The sequence below is a fragment of the Orbicella faveolata genome, unplaced genomic scaffold (assembly GCF_042242905.1).
Source record: "Orbicella faveolata isolate gen_17 unplaced genomic scaffold, um_ofav_v1 contig_47, whole genome shotgun sequence".
NCBI lineage: Eukaryota > Metazoa > Cnidaria > Anthozoa > Scleractinia > Merulinidae > Orbicella > Orbicella faveolata.
Genome location: NW_028301577.1, coordinates 15,890,001 through 15,909,502, shown reverse-complemented (window position 1 = coordinate 15,909,502; position 19,502 = coordinate 15,890,001). Strand labels below are relative to the sequence as shown.

General features: G+C 40.3%; 2 protein-coding genes and 2 long non-coding RNA genes across 5 annotated transcripts in view; 2 read left to right on the top strand and 2 right to left on the bottom strand.

The window, feature by feature from the left end:
- Positions 1-651: 651 nt before the first annotated feature.
- Positions 652-4,762, top strand: LOC110054686 (uncharacterized). The gene is made up of 4 exons (XM_020761042.2): positions 652-918; positions 1,079-1,175; positions 2,745-3,043; positions 3,749-4,762. The coding sequence occupies exons 1-4, from the start codon at positions 788-790 to the stop codon at positions 3,924-3,926; spliced, it is 705 nt and encodes a 234-aa protein (XP_020616701.1). The 5' UTR covers positions 652-787; the 3' UTR covers positions 3,927-4,762.
- Positions 4,763-7,449: 2,687 nt separating this feature from the next.
- On the bottom strand, positions 7,450-7,818 carry LOC149097336 (uncharacterized). The gene is made up of 2 exons (XR_016204170.1): positions 7,774-7,818; positions 7,450-7,599 (listed from the first exon to the last, which is right to left on the bottom strand). It is a non-coding gene; the product is annotated as an uncharacterized LOC149097336 (long non-coding RNA).
- Positions 7,819-12,685: 4,867 nt separating this feature from the next.
- Positions 12,686-13,731, top strand: LOC149097335 (uncharacterized). The gene is made up of 3 exons (XR_016204324.1): positions 12,686-12,851; positions 13,044-13,158; positions 13,668-13,731. It is a non-coding gene; the product is annotated as an uncharacterized LOC149097335 (long non-coding RNA).
- A 5,483-nt stretch (positions 13,732-19,214) lies between these two features.
- Positions 19,215-19,502, bottom strand: part of LOC110054694 (major vault protein-like) — a 32,126-nt gene continuing 31,838 nt past the window's right edge. For both annotated transcript variants that reach the window (XM_020761050.2, XM_020761051.2), the window contains one exon: positions 19,215-19,502. This exon is cut by the window's right edge and continues 539 nt beyond it. The gene's annotated coding sequence lies outside the window, so the exon portion shown is untranslated.

Genomic DNA, 19,502 nt, shown 5'->3' with positions numbered 1-19,502 from the left:
CTCATGAAAATCCCGAGAACGTAAAGGAAAACCAAATACGGGGAAATTCAGGAACCCTCATCTAAACCGTACTTATAAGAAAGTCCAAGAAAGTCTAAAGAATGCTTAATGTTGAGACGGCTGAAGTAGTCGGGGGGGCATCATGTCCGACAACCGGATGGATCCCTTTAAAGATTAGTAACAATTCGACGATGCGAATTTAATTTACTGGTTGATGCAGTGGTACTGGGTTGTATTAAATCCCGGGTATCAAATCCGTACTGAGCCAGACTCGACCTCTAAAATTTCGCTCAAGTTATGTGCAAGGAACGTTCACTGACATTGCATTCAATAAAAAATAAAATGGCACAATATAACTGAAGACTGCACAAATTTTTTAATGCGAATACTTTTCCCATTTTTCCCATAGTTGGTAGAGGTGACCAGAGGTGTTTCCTAAGCGAACACAAGACAGTGAAAAGGCGACGCCGCTCGCCGCTTCTAATTGTCACGTCTTTTGCCTTCCTCCTCACGGAACAAGACAATGGCTACGAAAGTGTTTATTACGTAAAAGAAAGTGAGAGTTGCATGGGATGGGGAGGGGGAGGGACGAGAGAAACTCTCGAGTCGTGGCTTCTTTCTATTGGCTGAGCCACACATATTTAATCTATTTTGGGAACTGATTTACCATATTTGGGAAGTATGATGAAATTTTCGGAAAAAGTTACTTGTAAATTTTAGATCCGAAGGCTGCAGTAGTTGTATTGAAAAGTATAGTTACGTCTTGGTACCTTTTACGAACGGTAAAATGGAATCAAAAACCATAGATAGAGAGGCCGTACTAAATTCGCTTGTCCTTAACAGCTCGACAACAGATGGGCAACCAAGAAAAAGAAAAAGACTTGATAACTTATCGGCAGAAGAAAGAGCTCTTCGCAGGTATAAGCTTGAATTAAGCTTAGATTAGGTGCTTGACTATGTAAGTTTAGCTTATATGGATTGTAGGCTTTTGTTGCGTCCGAATATTCATATGAACCTACGTAGTTCACAGAAGAACCTTTTCCCTAAATAAACGGGTTTTTGTTTTTGTTTTGTTCAGAAAACTAAAGAATCGCGTGGCTGCTCAAACTGCTCGCGATAGGAAGAAAGCGCGAATGACTGAACTCGAAGAGATGGTCGCACAATTAGAACAAGAGGTAAGCTTGAAAAAAGACATATTGATCAACGTCTTTGAAAAGTTCTCAGTGGCAATCTTATAAGCTATCTTATGATGAAATTTTATTTTAACACGCATTTCATGGCTACGCAATATCTGATCACTTACATTGTAGTTTGATCACAACGAAAGGGAGAGAGGCAATAAGGCGTTTGAAAAACTTAGGCTTCAATATACCTTGTCTGGAAATTTACTTCAAATATCGATGTGTCATCGGTTTCGCGTTCTTGTTTTCAACCATTGTGAAGGAAGTGGCTTCTGCGAAATAGAAATATGCTTTGAGGAAGTTTATGTTGCGGCAAAGGGGGATGGGGGGTCAAACACTGGAACCATAGTTTTTCATGCCATCCAATGTAGTGTAGTTAGTCATAATAAATAAAGGCATTGCTTAAAAGTATACTTTTATGCGTGGTCGTTCCTATTCTGGGACATTATCTATTGTCAGATTGTTCAGGAAAGGATTCTGGAGTATCGGAGGAAAACCTGACAAGCTAACTGATATTTCGTGGGAAAGAAACCTTGTGTTTTTAACCACATCCGTTCTCAGATGCCTGAGAAAAAAGGACATGCACGATTTGTACTTCGCAAGAAAATCACACCTCTGTGTGGGAAAAATCCAACCATTGTACTAAAATGTGTAGAAAAGGACACGAAACTTGACTGTGAAAGCTTCAATTTTCAATGAGCTGAAAACCAGTCGGCATATCATATCCTTTCAGCAATGTTGGCTTATTTTTTCGCTGAAAGGTAGCTCTTTAATATGAGCCCATGCAAACCTCTTTTTTGATAGCGAGCAGATACTTGAGCAGACCTCGGCAAACACTTTGTATTTGGGTTGACATAATGTGTGATAATGTGTGAGGTTTCTCAAAGTCTTAAATTCGAATCCTAATGCCTATCCTAGTGGAATTCTATGAATATTTCCATCAAATAATGGGAAACCACTTAATATTTCTTTAAGTGAGCCAGTGAACATATCTGTGCAATTATTTTCATCCTAAATACACAATATGTCCCACAGGCAGCATTTTGAGCTTACTATTGTTGGGTAGAAATTCTGTTAAAAGTGTTCACCAAAGTGAAATTAAGCAGTGCTGGAGTGGGACCTAGATACAACGAAGGGCAAAAGGACTGGCAAAATATGTTCTTCACTATAATGAGGTTTTGTTATTTCAGGGTTCTATTCCATATAGTTTACTGTATTATCATGGAGGTAAAGAATATAATTCATTATCAGTGGCAGATTCAGACTTTGAGCTAGGGGGGGGGGGGGGGTGTTTTGCTTACCCTGCCGGCTTTTCTTCCTTCAGTCATTTCTTCTTTTTTCACCCAAAATAAGGGGAGGGCAGGCCCCCCGGGCCCCTCCCCTAGATCCGCCACTGATTATTCTGAGAAATTAAAATAAATCAAGGTTTCTCTTAACATGAGCTGGAAAAAATGGCTTTACACCTCCTGGCTAAATTATGAGATGAACCTTGACAATCTGACATTAGTGGCAAATACCTTATACACATATGTTATCTAACCCAAATTTCTGTATTTGTTCTAGAATAAAGCTCTTCGCATGGATAATGAAAGCCTAAGAAAACATTCAGAGGCTGTGGAGATTGAGAATTCAGAACTGAGAATTCGTTTGGGTATCACACCACCAGTATCACCAGAGCCAGTAACCATGCAGTCATACCCATCAAGCCCAGAAGCAAGTTCACCTACCAAACATATCAATTCAGTTGTGATCAAGAAAGAAGCAGAATGTAACGAGTATGCATCACTCTTAGTTTCTCAGCAGCAGGAACGCCTGATTCTGTTTCTTTCTCTGATCACGACTTGGATGACAATCAACAGCAGGTAATTTTTAATATATGTCTTTCTTAAATGAATTTTCTTAGCAGAACTGTATTCTCAAATTTAAACAAGGTGACTTAGGCATGCTTTGAGTAAGGTCAAACTTAAAGCACACTGAACAGTCTGATAAAATTTATCTTTCCCTTGGTTCCTTTTCTGGAATAAACTCTCTACAAAGTGGGTTTACTCCCACCCACACCTGTATGGTTTCCAGGTATCACATGTGCTTTAGTGGAATTTACTCATTATCATTACAACAAAATATGACAAGCCAGTGATGCTAGACTTATGGGAAGATAAATTTGCATGTCTTCCACCAGCTGTGTAAATTGCATTTCTACTAAGGTAGATGGATAGCCTTACTAAACCCAGTATAAAAGCAAAAAGCTTGTTGGGTTGTGTGAGGCAATCTATAGAAAAAATTAAAGGAAAAATTATAAAATGGAAATCTTTCAATATATACAAAATCCTGAGTCTCTGGTTCTCAAGGCTCATAAAGGTTCTCTGTACAGTGATTATTAATATCTGTATAATTTGTCATCTAGTGATTTATGAACTTGTTATATAAATATCAAGGGTTTTCATTATTGAATAAGATTCGGATCCTTACATGTGTATTAAAAGGAAAAAATATTACATGTGTATTAAAAAGAAAAATACTACAGTAAATATTATGTCATAACAAAATGTCTTTTTTCCACTTTTTAGCCTGACATGGATTTTGGCATGCTTGAACTTGATGAAGAAGGAGAATGTCTTGCCCTTATGCAGCCCAAGCAGGAAGCCAAGCCAGGCTCAGCCTGCTGTCAGCATAGCACCTCAGTCACAAAAGGCACGGTCAACAGCACAGATGAGACCGTCCCAGAATCGAGCAGCAGTGACATAACAGTAGCAGACCTCGTTGGAATGGACTGCGAGGGTTTTGATACACTGGATGATATCTTAAATATTAAAGATTTCTCTAGAGAGTTGAAAGAACTTGATGTTGAACCCGGCATGTTAAGTTGTGAAATGTGGGAGGAAACCTTCACAGAAGTTTTGTTCCCATCCCTTTTGGCTGTCTAAGCTTATAAAATAAATGTCTACTGAGGTATATAATAGGTACAAGTACACATGTACATGTATATTGTCCTTAGAGCAAGACGGCAGGAAATCAACTGTACAGTCTAACTCTGCTCTGTGCTGACACTTCCTGCCAAGTTCTAGTGGAAGTTGATGTTAAATGGCCTTCCTGGGTGTACACAGTTATAGCTACTGAATTACAGGAAAGGAGAAAAAAATTGCAAATTATCACAATTTGTTTACAATGAAAAACGTTACAGTAGTTATTAGATGTGATGTGGTGGCTTATCTCCCATTCTAAACGATCAGACAATGGGTTGAACATTAACCATAAAATCAACCCTACAGTAGGCTTAACATCTTAGAAGGCAGCTTGTGAATAAACACATTAAATTTCAGAAATTAATTTTTATACAACACCCTGTAGTCAAGGGAGTCTAGGACTCCTTGCTTTGTTGAAGAATACAGGGTTAAAAGTTTTATGGGGCCCCTTCTCAGCAAGATGTTCACTTTTATTTTATTCCCTTTGAAGACACATCCTAATTTGCTACCATTACTTGGAGAACTTTTAATTTCTGTGAAGGGTTTCTTTATTATTTATTAGCAGTAATAAATAGCAGTGGTCTCATATTGATCAATTAAAGCAGTAGTTATGGGTTACCTTGGTTACATTCTATTTGTATCGATATTCTGAACACCAGTCACTGGGCATGTGGTATTTGAAGCAAGCAAGAGTTAAGTGATATCCCTCTCAACACCCAACTGAGCATGCGATGCAGAGTTAAGGAAGTGAAGTGTCTATATGTACCTCAGCGATGGAAGGTCATAGGAGATTTCCAGGGATTGGGGATCATTTCAGGGGAATCAAGTTCCCTTCCATCTGACCTTTGATTTTCATGTGCCAAAAATTAAGATAAGGTTTCAAGTTTCCCGTTGTTAGTGTGCTGGATTTCTTGATACCATGAAAATCCAAGCTGTTGAGACTTGATTGAAGCTTTCTGCAGAAACAGGAAAACCGCTATCAGTCGCTCCACCTGAGTAAATTACAACTTCTATCAATCTGTTTTGAACAAATTACTCCGGCTCCTACTTGGTGTAGAAGACACAGCTGGCCTAGCCTGCAGAACAGGCGGATTAGCAGGGCAGAGAGCGAAACGGGATACACGAACGCGGAACCACGCGCGCCTTTTAGACGCGCTCGTGTATCGCGTTTCGCTCTCTGCCCCGCTGATCCGCCTATTCTGCGGCCTAAAACAATAGAAGGTAAAAGAACGAGGGAGCAATTGTTTATTATTTTCCTCGTTCTTTTGGTCATTCGTTCTCTTGTTTTAGGCAAACCGTGTCTTCTACACCAAGAAAGAGCCATTATTCCGGACGCTCTGAGCTACCGTCAGAGAAGTTATTAGGGACCTTAAGATACGAGGACGGGAACGGCAGTGGACGCGGGAAACTTTCGCGGGTCCCGTCGTGTCGTCAAAAACGAAATGCTTAAGATGTGTATTTTTGCAAAGGACGGCGACGTCAATAATTCAAAATCCTTTAGACTATAAAAAAGATGGTAGAAATCTTATCCTATTAAGCTTAAACGATAGTGAACAGCGATGCTGAATTTATTTTTCTTTATAAGCGAAGCAAACATCTGTCAATATTTTAATAGAGAAACCTGAATTTCCGTATGAAAAAATAGATTGTTTTCACTGTCACGCAACAAAAAAATAAATCGAAAACCATCCAGTGGAAAAAGCTATGAAACTAGTAGTAATCAGAGATTATGAGACTGCGTTCGACGCTCTCACTTTAATATATAATTATATCTCGTAAATAAATGATTTCACTAGCTGATTTTCAACCTTTGTCTATTGCTAAAATCAACATTTTTCAGCAGCAACCGAAGTTTTACAGTCAGATATGCATAGTGTGAAAGTCCATGTTAGTGAAGAGGTCACGATTTGTTGATACGTTGCGTGACGCTGCCAGTTTCTGTAGTCTCTCAAGTTTCATAGAATATTTAAATTACGTACATTATTCTAAGCTAGCATTTGCAATCGCGTGCTCGTTTCGCGACTAATTCGAGTATTTCCCCTGATGAATAAAGTAGTCATGGATCTTGCCTTCAGAGTACTTTTCCACCGATTCCAAACAATAAAATTTCGACCGGATAAAGACTGAGCTATCTGTCGCGACTGGAACGAATCAACAAATGCAATCAAAATGTAGCTGTTCCCACGGTTATCATCCCAAAGCCAAGTCGTGTTAATAAACAAGGACAGTTCCCTCGGATTGCGATAAATGCTGCCGTCGAAGCGTTTAAATTCGCCAAAATCGAACGCTGAGAGCACATAATAGCGAGGCGTACGGCGACTGAATGGAAAGAAGTCAAAAAAAGATCCATCGGAAAGACGAGCTCACACTGCCTGCTCACATACTCACATGTTCGCCATATGTCTTATCACATGTCTTAGCATTAAACGGTACCAGTTTACTGGCCGTGACATGCCCCTGCAAAAATCAAGCGGGGTGGCCATTTTGGTGTCCTTACAGGAATGTGGTTTTTTCCAGCCTAGAACCGTGCACAGGGTTACCAACTCTGAAAAGCCACATGTCAAAATTAGGTTTGCGTTCCACTTCGTCGAACGCAATTATGATGTTATAGAAGATAACTAAATAAGACACTTCTCCAAGTTTTAGGCATGTGCGTTTCCCCAAACTTCAGATATTCGTCGAAATGTTTCGCAGATATTTGCAGAGCCCAGTATGAAAACGCCATGTTGGTGTACCTCCGTGGTACACCAATATGGCAGCCGGAAAATAGTGTAAACATCTGGAACTTACTTTGGCTGTCTAGGTGACTGATTATCAGTACTGATCAAACAAGCATTTACATAAGCACTTTTCATAATGCTCTAACTTCTAAAAAGGCTCAAAATCATGAGATAAGTATATATTTTTCGACAAACTCGATCGTAAGCCTTGTGTCACGCACCTCCATAATCCTGAAATTCAAAATGCTCTGGATTCCAAACGAAGCGCGCTATTGAGCTGTAAAATTGTAAACAGATATAAATATACCGCCTCTTATGCCTGACGAGGATAAAAACTTTGGTGGCTCTTTACTTTTGGATTTTAAAAAGTGATGACGTCACGTGAAAACGATCCATTAAACGAACAATCTGATCGACCTGCTTCAGATGGCTTTTTACCACTGGAGCGTTTGAGAATTCTGTCGCCGAAGAATCCTGACTTTTGGTGAACATTTCAATTTCCATCTGTAATTGTAACAAGCATTATGAAAATAAAACAAACGTTGCATCAAGTTCCGGGTAGTATAAAAAAACAACAACTAAACATCAGTTTGAAAATGTGTATTCTATTTGCTCGATAGACGCTCCATGGCATTCATTCTTACAACATTTTATCGACTGTACTTACACTGATGTATTCTCAATGCATACAGTTTGTATTGAGCTTGCACACTCGTGACAGCGACTGAACAGTGACTGAAACACAAACGAATAGACGAGGAATATTTTTATTCACATTTTCGCATGTCAGCGTGGTATTCTACACTACAATCACCAAAAATGCGAACCTTATAAACATTCCTATCAATATAACTAAAAATAAAGTCGATAAGAACATTTATTGGGGCAAAACAAGCGCAAAATACTCACGTTTTCGATGCGACGGCTAGTCGGGCGAAATGACGTCCTCGACGAGACGATATGGAGGCCCGTTCTGGTCAAAATTGTGGTAATAAAATTGCCCCACAAGTACGGAAGCCCCAAAGGGACATCCACTTATGAAAAATGGGAGTTCGTTTTTCGAGATTAAGAATTTGTTTTTTCGAAAATGAGAGTTTGTTTTTCGAAAATGGGAGTAAAACAGTGACTGAAAAAACTGACTTGTGGGGCAATTTTATTATTACAATTCCCGAAATTTTTGATATTTTTGGTCCACAACTTAATACGTTTACGTCTATTGGAATTTTGCTTAATTATTTTCGTCGTAAGCTGCTCCAATCTGAGTGAAGTAAGACCGTGTCGAATTTAATTATGTCCCGCTTTACATCGCTAACCAAGTTGGCTTTCCGCTACTTCTTTTACAAGAACTCCACATTACTCCACTAAATTTCACATATAATGAAGATTAACAGCTTTTCCATAACACAGCGAAAATCTAGTTGGATATATTTGGATATAGCGGTGTTATATAACTTCAAAGTTTTCCTCCTCTTACCAGACGCTTGCGGGGGTTTCGCCACAGTCTATCGCGACCGGAAAGTAAAACAAAATTGCAAGTTTGAGTTTCGCCTGAATTGTAAGCAACGCTTGATGTTTCATCAAGGCCCAATAAGTTTACGTCTGTAGATACTGGTCAGTTTTGTTTGTGTAAAAATCCAGTTAATTGTCTGTACAGTGAGTAAACATGACAAATTGGACTTCCGCACTTTCGCCTGTAAAAACGTTCATCGAACTTATACTACATTTCTATGGTTTTTAAATATGTTTAAGGTTGATAACTGTTTGAGAACATATTAAAAGTTTAGCTGAAAATATGTGAATACAGCAGAAATAATCAGCAAAGTTACGATGACGCTTTCTTTAATCACGGATAGTAGAAGACCCAGTCTCTTTAGTATCCATGCTTTAATCAACTTCGAATAACGATTTCGATTTTGTTGGTCGAGTTATTAAAACTCCTCCTCTATTTTATTTTCGCAGTGTAAAACTTCACCATGTTGAAGAAACACAAATGATGTTAGTAGCCTTTGGCGTTGGTGAAAATTTTTGCAGCATCTCAGCACAAAAGATAACGAAAGAAATCTTTGAAAACACGTACCGACTCAGACCAGTGAAAGTGCACGCGCTGCACTATGCAAACGAGCTACTTGTACGCGTCAGACTTTCCTTTAAAAACTTTTGCAAACTCGCCAAACAAACAGAAACAATAAGAAACTATCAAAAACAGGGTTTGTTTATGATTAAGTATTGTTTTGGAAACTCACAAATAAACTTTTCTTTACAGAACAAACTCAAAAGCTTAAGCGCACAACTAGCGCGAGCAGATACTATTCATTCACAGCACGAAATTGAAGTCATGTTTTCGACCCTGAAAAACTCACCTTTTCCATTAGCTCAAAGGATAAAACTACATATAAGAGCCCTGCTTCTTATTCCCTACCTTATTCCCTGACAACGCTGTGAAAAATCTGCAAGAGAATCTCGAAACTCTCACCATTTGATCACGCAACGTGACAACATCCACGCGAGAGCCCCCGACATGTGCGTGGATCCGCGCGAATATATGACGTCAGGATGGCGCAATTTGTTCTAAAAATAAAAAATTTGTCCCATATCATAGGTGCGCGCGGATCCCAAGACTTATGGTCTCCGTCCCCGATTTTGGCTCCTGTAAAAACCCATAATTTTGGCTTGTACACGTTACTATTTGGTTAAAGATTGTTCACGACTTGGTGCTTGAGTACAATTATATGAGCAAACTTTATTCTAAGTACTCACTCCAGAGTTTAGACACCGTGTCCGGGTACATGGTCTCGACCTTGTACTCAGGCACTAAATGGTACTTGGGTACTTAGAGTACCCAGAGGCTGAACACAACACCACTTTGTGTCAGTGCCCAGGCAACAGTGCTGGGACACCAAGTGTCGTGAGGTGTGAACACGGCCTTAGATCCTTTTTTTTTCCAACTAAAATATGTATATTGATACAGGAACGTGGGCAAAGCCAGCAACATCAGATACCTTCGCGATCCATTCTCCTCTCTCCAAGGCAGCGCACAGTAATTGCAGCCTGGAAAAACTTTTAGAATAATAAGTTTCAAGTAGCAAGTTCGACTGCTCACCATTCATCATCTCGGAGTACATGACCTATTGCCAAAACCAGTTTCCAAAAGGAATCAAAATTGGAAGTTGATTTTCCTGTATTCTCATTTTAAAAAAAATGTGAACTCGAACGGACCATTTCGTTAAATATGGACTAACCCATTTGAGATTACTTTAACTGAGTAAAGAGTTGCGCTCACTGTGATGATTTCCAAACCAAAGATGTGACCTTTTTATAGGGGACTCGGGACAGTAACTATTTCAAAAGATCATCACTAACTTTATTATCACTTATTCATGAGACCACTAGCTTTGTTTTTATTGACTGGTTTAGTAAAGGCTGGACATAAACAAGAAGATCTGTTGTAGACAGTTGAGGTTCAGGCAGGAAAGGAATTTGTGAAAATGACGTGGTCCACATCACATGTCACCAAGCATTCAACCATTCAATTAGTGACTGTCGTGGATAAAACAACCACATCATCTGATGAGGTTGTATCTGAAAAAGAACAGGGAAAACGTACATTAAGTACCAGAACTTCCAGGCCATAGGTGCCACCAGATAGTAGTACCTCTTCATGCAATGACAGAGGCAAATGTCATGGCAATTGAAGTATTTGTGAGATAATAAGGAATATTGCACTTTTTAGTGGGGAGTGCACTATTGGGATGGTTTGGAGGTTGATGTCTGCTAAAGCACTATGCAATAAGGCACTATGGTGATAAGGTACTATGGCAATAAGGTACTATGGCAATAAGGTGTAAACTTTAACGTTTGTTTAATAAATTAATCTCAATTAATTAATTAGGCTTGCAGGAAGGGGGTAGGATGGAGTAGGTACTTCTGAGCACTACGTAAAATGAGTGGTATATGTACCTACACTATTTTTTTGGTCGCTTCAAAAAGCTATATATTTGTTTCAGAAAACCTCTTGCTCTCCTTGTGGTACTTTTCTCTTTAGGACAAAACCAATATTTGCTCTAAATACAAGCGCAGATTAATAAGTGTTAATGTCAACTACATATCATGCAGGTGGAAGATACATTTCATACTAACCTGCGATCAGGCGTTTTTTTTTTTTGGAAAGAAGGAGGGAAAAGGGAGAAGGGAAAAAAAAAACCCACGTCTGAATATAAGGGAGGGAGTGTATGATCGCAGGTTAATTTCATACCAGATCACACACCAACGTTGAGCGCTTTTCCTTGTGGTAGAACCCAAACAAGTCATACGCATGCGTTCTAGCATCGTTAGCGCGATACAAGAATGCTACTGTGACTGCGTGTCTTTTGGAATTACGCCTAACTTGGTTCAAGAAATGTCGTCCGATGTTTCCAAACTACACTAGTGCGTTTATTTCATCCTCTAATTGTCTCTATCAAACAGACCGAAATGTTCATACCCGCAACCGAAACTTTCCCTGGAAACTGCTCAAATATTGCTGCAGACTCTGTGCACCTAGTGAAAGCATAAATTTTATCAGTCTCTGAGGGGACTCGTTCACCAATGAAAGATATAATCTCGGTCAAGTAGCGCTGTTTACTTTCAATACTTCTCGTTGAAACGCACCTCAGTGTGTATTTTAAATTTAAGTGGTTTTATTGTTAACGCCAAAGGTGGCAACAGAAAGTGCTGTTCCGTGACAATTTGATAATTAGATTAGTTCTTGTTTATCATTGTTTATCAAGAGAAAATTTGCGTGTTAAATAGAGCAAATCGTTCCTCTTTCATCTCTTCATCCGACATTCAACTTTCTTCCATTTATTTTCAGCTTTGAAAAGAATACAAGCTCATCTTCCGTGTGTTTTCGAGAAAACAAGAGTTTAGATTACATAGATCAGACCAGATCACTGATCACTGTCTTGTTTATGGAGTTCTAAATCGTCACCACAAAGAGAGTATGTCTGCTAAAAACTAACGAGTTCATGTCAAATCCCACAGATATGCTATTGAAGGTGCTCTTTGGTCGCCCTCTGTTGGTCAGTCGCTGGAATCTTTGAGGTCAATGATGATGCAGCCATGGTCTCTTTAGGAAACTCTCTACAAGGACATTTCAACAATAATTTTTCAGAATGAAAAGTTAGAATCCGACCTTAGATGAATGATCACATAAGGGAGATAATGAACAAGCGCTATATGAACTCTTCAAACAGGCTAAAGGGCTACAATGTTTGTTATACTCCTACGTGCTTTTCATTGAGGCTGTTTTAGTACTTAAATCTCCTCCGTGACCCGCAAATGATGAACTTCATCGCTGTCTCATCAGGAGTACCCGACGGAGCCGCTCGACAGAAAACCCGCTCGACAGGCTGCAGTCACGCTGGCTGGGAAATATTAGCATTAGATCATTTACTGGCTGGGATTTTCGTTCAGCGTCTGGCTTGCTAAAAACTGATTTAAAACACTGTCCCTAACTAGAAAAAACGTGACTTGTTTGTTCTTCCTGGCTGTGACTTCTTCGAAAAAGTAATCAATTAAACTGCTTCCGTCCTGGGACATAAAAAACGCGTGAGTGAGCTCTAAAGTCTAAAGCCTTCCGCCGTGAGAAGATAAACCGCAAGCGGTCGTACTTACTCCCAGCGCCACGCGCTACAAAAATAATGCAAATCAACGCGCGCGTGATGCCATGCCCGGAAATGATGGCTCCATTGTCAGATTGCTGCGGTTTATCTTTTTCATCAACCAGTAAAAATTGCATAACATCAGCGGCTGTCATTTTCAATGACGTAATAGCACTAGTATCTCGAATGGCCAAATCCGTTAAAAACGTTCTTTTCAATGGAACAGGATCTCCGCTCGTTTGTCGTTCCAAAGGCCCGAAGAAGCCGTCACTTCAGAAAACCGCTGCTGGCGCTATTGTACTGCAAGCAGTCGGCAGTTATAAAGAAACGGTGGAAAGCAACTAGCAGGTTGGTAAATTCATTCCTATAATTCTCTTGCTTGCACACGGGGCAGTGATGGTACATTGTACTGGAATCAGTGACACTCTTCGCTGTATGTTTTGCATTAATTCTTTCATTTATAGACAACTAAATTTAAAAAGGTATCGGCGGCAAGAGAACCTAGACTCTAAGGTGTTCATTTACATTCCTCGTTTTCAGTCATTCTGAGTTATTTCGAGGGCTCCGCTGGTAAAGGAAAGAAACGAGATCTGCCAAATCTGAGATCTGCTGTGAAAGGGACTTGGCGCAGACAAACAAAGCAGCTGGATAAAGGGTAGGCATAATGTTCTGTTTATATGCGCTAGGCGTCTGCATCGGTGGTCAACTTTTCTCTCTTGATGCTAAAGTAATCAAGTAAAGTGATCTCATTGTACCATACACTCATCGTTTCGCTCATAGCATTTTTGGGTTGCTATAAATCTGCAAATTTGCTTAGTCGAAAATTTCCCGAAAGTTGCCGGAAGACGAGGGACAATGGTTTGCCCTCTTTTTCAGTCTTATTGGGTACATTAAATGCCTTAATCGTGGTTCAGTACTAGCATAACGAGTTAATGTTTGTCCTCTGGAAATCAAGGGACTATCGCGCGTTGCTCACCGGAAATGGCCGTCGGGTGAATTCATTCCACACTGTTCGCTGTCTCTTTGAGAGAAATGCTTTTGGTGAACTCATTCCGCACTGTTCGCTCTTTCTTTGAGAGAAATGCTTTTATTTTGAGACCCTAAACTTATTAATGTATCGGCGATCATGATTCAAGATTGTCGGAAGTTAATTTACATTTGCAGTCATTCTGAGTCATTTCAAAGGCTGGAGAGAAAAAAAGAAAAGAGACTAAGGGAAGACCTCTGCCAGATCTAAGTTCCGCTGAGAAAAGGACTTACCAAAGAGACAAAGTAGCTGGACAAAGGGTAAGCATATTTGTTTATATGCGCTAGCTCGGACTGCAATGTTGGACATACAACTATCCTCTTTGAGCTAAGATAAAGGGATCATTGTACCATACAATCAACGCCTCGCTCATAGTACTTTTGTATTGCTTTAAATCAGTGCAACTTTGCGTGATGGAATTTTCCGAAAGTTGCCGGACGACAAGGGTCAATTGTTTGCCCTCTTTTTCAGTCTTATTGGGTACAAGGGACTATCGCGCGTTGCTCACCGGAAATGGTAGTTAAATCATGCAATGTATTTTATTTGGCATAATAAGTAAAATGTTAAAATTGTCTATGTTATTAAAATCTTTGTCAGTTAACAGAACTCAAGATTTTACCTTCTTAAACTTTCCTTCAGTTTGTAGTTGAGAAGGAAACAACTTTCGTCTTTCTGTGCGGCTTTCTTTGAGCAAAACTATATCATTTGTCGCCTTTGGTTGTGTTTCACAAGGCTAACTGGTCGGACCTGTAGGTTCTGCGTGTAATCATGTAATAATTGAATTTCCGTACCAGGAACCGAAGGATCTTCCGAAGCCTAAAGAAGACAGAAATCAGCGAAGGATTACAGAACTCACGATCGTTTGTCATTTTAAAAACACTGCTTTAGAATTGTGAAAAGCTAACTACTAAGCAAGTGTCCCGAAAATATTGCCAAAGTACAATTTGACAGGCGTAACGCGCGATGTGTTCGACTGCGCCAAGCAAGTGAATTTCCGGTAATAAACGCGATCCAAAACAGCTTTCATTTGAACTCATCATTGACCTACCAGTTGAGCCAACGGTTTCATTCTGCAAGCTAGTGCCGTGAATTAACTAGAGTCGTGAAATGAATGATCTATCGATGAACTGTATATCGAAATGGACACTTCTGCCAGTTTAAAATTCTTTGACCAAAGAGCGCACGTCTGGACGAACAACTAACGATTACTTTTGCTGCGAATCCTTGCGGCTTCTGTCGTGAGTCTTTTGCGGTGATCGCCTGACGAACGACTAACGATTGCTTTTGCTGCGAATCCTTGCGGCTTCTGTCGGGAGTCTTTTGCGGTGATCGCCTGATGAACAACTGACGATTGCTTTTGCTGCGAATCCTTGCGGCTTCTGTCGTGAGTCTTTTGCGGTGATCGCCTGACGAACAAGTAACGATTGCTTTTGCTGCAAATCCTTGCGGCTTCTGTCGTGAGTCTTTTGCGGTGATCGCTTGACGAACAAGTAACGATTGCTTTTGCTGCGAATCCTTGCGGCTTCTGCCGTGAGTCTTTTGCGGCGATCGCCTGACGAACAAGTAACGATTGCTTTTGCTGCGAATCCTTGCGGCTTCTGTCGTGAGTCTTTTGCGGCGATCGCTTGACGAACAAGTAACGATTGCTTTTGCTGCGAATCCTTGTGGCTTCTGTCGTGAGTCTTTTGCGGCGATCGCTTGACGAACAAGTAACGATTGCTTTTGCTGCGAATCCTTGTGGCTTCTGTCGTGAGTCTTTTGCGGCGATCGCTTGACGAACAAGTAACGATTGCTTTTGCTGCGAATCCTTGCGGCTTCTGTCGTGAGTCTTTTGCGGCGATCGCTTGACGAACAAGTAACGATTGCTTTTGCTGCGAATCCTTGCGGCTTCTGTCGTGAGTCTTTTGCGGCGATCGCTTGACGAACAAGTAACGATTGCTTTTGCTGCGAATCCTTGCGGCTTCTGTCGTGAGTCTTTTGCGGCGATCGCCTGACGAACAAGTAAAGATTGCTTTTGCTGCGAATCCTTGCGGCTTCTGCCGTGAGTCTTTTGCGGCGATCGCCTGACGAACAAGTAACGATTGCTTTTGCTGCGAATCCTTGTGGCTTCTGTCGTGAGTCTTTTGCGGCGATCGCTTGACGAACAAGTAACGATTGCTTTTGCTGCGAATCCTTGCGGCTTCTGTCGTGAGTCTTTTGCGGCGATCGCTTGACGAACAAGTAACGATTGCTTTTGCTGCGAATCCTTGTGGCTTCTGTCGTGAGTCTTTTGCGGCGATCGCTTGACGAACAAGTAACGATTGCTTTTGCTGCGAATCCTTGTGGCTTCTGTCGTGAGTCTTTTGCGGCGATCGCTTGACGAACAAGTAACGATTGCTTTTGCTGCGAATCCTTGTGGCTTCTGTCGTGAGTCTTTTGCGGCGATCGCTTGACGAACAAGTAACGATTGCTTTTGCTGCGAATCCTTGCGGCTTCTGTCGTGAGTCTTTTGCGGCGATCGCTTGACGAACAAGTAACGATTGCTTTTGCTGCGAATCCTTGCGGCTTCTGTCGTGAGTCTTTTGCGGCGATCGCTTGACGAACAAGTAACGATTGCTTTTGCTGCGAATCCTTGCGGCTTCTGTCGTGAGTATTTTGCGGCGATCGCTTGACGAACAAGTAACGATTGCTTTTGCTGCGAATCCTTGCGGCTTCTGTCGTGAGTCTTTTGCGGTGATCGCCTGACGAACAAGTAAAGATTGCTTTTGCTGCAAATCCTTGCGGCTTCTGTCGTGAGTCTTTTGCGGTGATCGCCTGACGAACAACTGATGATTGCTTTTGCTGCAAATCCTTCCGGGTTCTGTATTGAACTTCTCGCCAACAAAATGTCTTATTGACAAAGGTAACTGACATCTGTTTGTATCGTATGTTCATTTGAAAATTAAAATGACAGACACTGGGTAGCCAAAGCCTAGTGAGGGCTTGGTAATCTTGTCTTGCTTTTACTTCATAAGCTAAACAATTTTTCTTTGCATGGATGTTCGTTGAATTTTTGGAACAATAACTGTGGGAAATGAAATAAATGTGAAAGTTTGTCGTATGTAAGCGTTTGAAACTGATTGATAGGTTGCTTGTTGTACTTATAATAACAACGATAGATCTTCATTAATATCTAGATTACGTCTGTTAACTGAATGGACATTGTTTATACTTCACGCTTCTTTTGGAGGGAATTAACGATTTATTTTCAGAGTGAAGCTTGGATCCCTGAAGGATAATCAGGACACTTTAAGCACATTTTATCTTGCCCTTTAGTTTACTGTTGTTTGGTAAGTGTAATCTCTTAAGTGTTACAAAAACTTTCCAGTCAAATGTAAAAATGAAACCATTAACGTACTTTTTGCGTTCATGGTACGCAATACTAAATCCGTTGTTATATTAATAGTTTTAAGGAAATGTACCTTGCTATGGTATATTGAAATTACTCGCTTGCTGGCTGGCAAAAAATGGTATACTCGAACATGCTGGCAAACTGTTGGCAAACTTTTCTTATGCTGGCTAGCTAGGTGACAAATTTAAAGCATGCTGGCTCGTTGACGACCTCATCGTCGAGCGCTGGCTGGGAGTCCGATAACTTCGAAAACCTGCTTGCTGGCGGTGAAGAGCGGGTATTTTTTCCCCAGGAAAGTTAAATATTAAACAAGATTGACGTAGCGACACTCCGGTAATGTTAAGCAGACCGTACGGTGGATTTTCTTCAAAACTGTCGTTGGGTACTCCTGTCTCATACGCCCGGTGGTTTAGCTTTTTGATAGTACCTGCAGCTTCTCCCTAACCACTGTGACAGAGAAAATTGATACACAGATGGAAAAGGCCACACGCCACCTGGAGAATTCTCACTTGTTTCCACCAAAACAGGGATCCTATATATCTGCTAAATTGTCCGTTGTAATCATACGGTTTTGAGTTCATTTGGAATTTATTTGCACTTGTGAGTTATTCAAAAAGCTGAAATTGCACGAGCCGCTTAGTTTTGATTAATTCCAAATTAAATAAGAAAAACTGTATGATTACTGATTAATAACATAAACATGAAAAAATTCCCGTAGAGGAAGTGCCGGAAGGTCTTTCTTGAAGCCATTTTTTCTCATTCGTGAAAACTTTTTTCAAAGTTTCCGCACAAAATTATCATTGTCATCTTACGTGATATCATTGGCTTAGAAAATTTCCTCATCTTTCAGCCAATCATAATCCAGAATTACGATGTGTAATTTGCACTAGTGTTACACTTTTTGCACTGTTACACTTGAACTACACTGCTCTCAGCCAATCAGAATCGAGTAATTTTTTCATGTATATCATTAATGAAACAAACCTCGGGCGCACGGTCAGTTTCAGATGTAAGTCACGTAATATATCAGACACGAAAGACTGAGATGAAAATACGACGCGAAGCGGAGTATTCCTGACGATCTTCAAGGGTCTTGAAGTTTCAGTGAGTGGCGAAATGCCGCAACACTAACCTTCTGTATATATCGATTAAACACTTGGAATGTGATGGCAAAGAATACATGGCCTTCCTCAGTGGCAAGAAGCTATCGCTTTGATAAGGAAGTGTAGTTTGCTGGAAAGTGAATGTTAAGTTTCTAATACTTTAGTTAGACTGGTAGTTTTTCTACTTGAAAACGGGGTTGTTCGAAAACTGAGAAAAGAGCTTGAAGAGGCTTAAAATCAACCGGTTAAAGTCGAAATGCTCTCTAACTGGGTAGCGTCCGTGACGCACCTCGTACCCCAATCGGCTATTAAAGAAGAACTGGCGCAGAGTATTCCCGATGAGCATTTGCGGAGAAAAAAAGAACTGGAAGGCTGGAAAATATCAATATCAAAACAAAATACACTTGGACTGTAAAGCAAGATAATGGGAAGAAACAACTTCTTCCGGTTTTAAACGACAGAAGACGCGGAAAACCCACATCAGAACAGTTGTACCTTGCATTGCATGACGAGTGTCGCACTGTGGATCACGCAACCCTTTCCGAACCAAAAAGCACCACCCTGTTTCAAGCTTCACAAAGCTTCTTGTGCACAGTCAGTCAGTTTACAGTTAGAACGGCTGAAAAGTTCCAGTTAATCCAGCAGCATTTGCGTTCGATTAATTGGAGAATTCACGAAAGAAAGCTGACAGGTAACTTTTAGATATGCAAATTTAAGTGAAATCTCAGTTATCGAGACAAATCCCTTAATCTTGATTGCCAGCCGTTTTTTGAGCCCACGTTCCTTGACTCATGCGATATGCCACATCGTTGAGAGGACGATCACACCCGGACTCCCAAAACGCTGAAAATCGAGCCTTGAAACCCGATTTCCATTTTGTTTTCCTGATTTGCTATCACCTCTCTCGAGGGTGTGATCGAGATACTTTGACATTAGTCTAATCAATATTCGATATTCAAACGGTTTCTGACTCAGTGATATCATTTAGGTTAATCGCTTCCTTGCGATCTGTTTCCTACTGTGTTGTTGATATTGTTACATATGTTCTTTAGACGTAGAAAAATCCCAAATTTCTGACCGGTTTTGCTGAAAGTGTGTGCCTATGATAGTCACTGACCATTCCAAAAATTCCTAGGCCATTATGATGTCATCATTAACCCATTTTCTGACTCGATATTTCAATCCCAAGTAGTCGCATGACAACTAAGAAGTTCTAGACACAGCTGTGTTTGTTATTGTTATCTTCCATCAGACATTAATACATTCTCAAAGTTAAGTTAAAATTAGGGTTCCTTGGAAGTTACTTGAGCCTAATGATGTTTGACAATACACGAGTAGAACAAAACCTGTTAGGCATTTACTAATAGATATAATCAGATGTTTATGTGATCAAAATTAGTTGCCAAGACAATGACAAACTACTTAATGACATTTTTTCCCTTTGGTACATTTTTGTCTATTTGAATGTTTACCAATTTTCAAAAAATTATGTTCTGAGT

Coding starts and splice junctions, on each gene's coding strand:
- LOC110054686 (XM_020761042.2), top strand. CDS start 788: ATGGAATCAAAAACCATAGATAGAGAGGCCGTACTAAATTCGCTTGTC. Junction 919..1,078: donor GAAGAAAGAGCTCTTCGCAG/GTATAAGCTTGA, acceptor TGTTTTGTTCAG/AAAACTAAAGAATCGCGTGG. Junction 3,044..3,748: donor TGGATGACAATCAACAGCAG/GTAATTTTTAAT, acceptor TCCACTTTTTAG/CCTGACATGGATTTTGGCAT.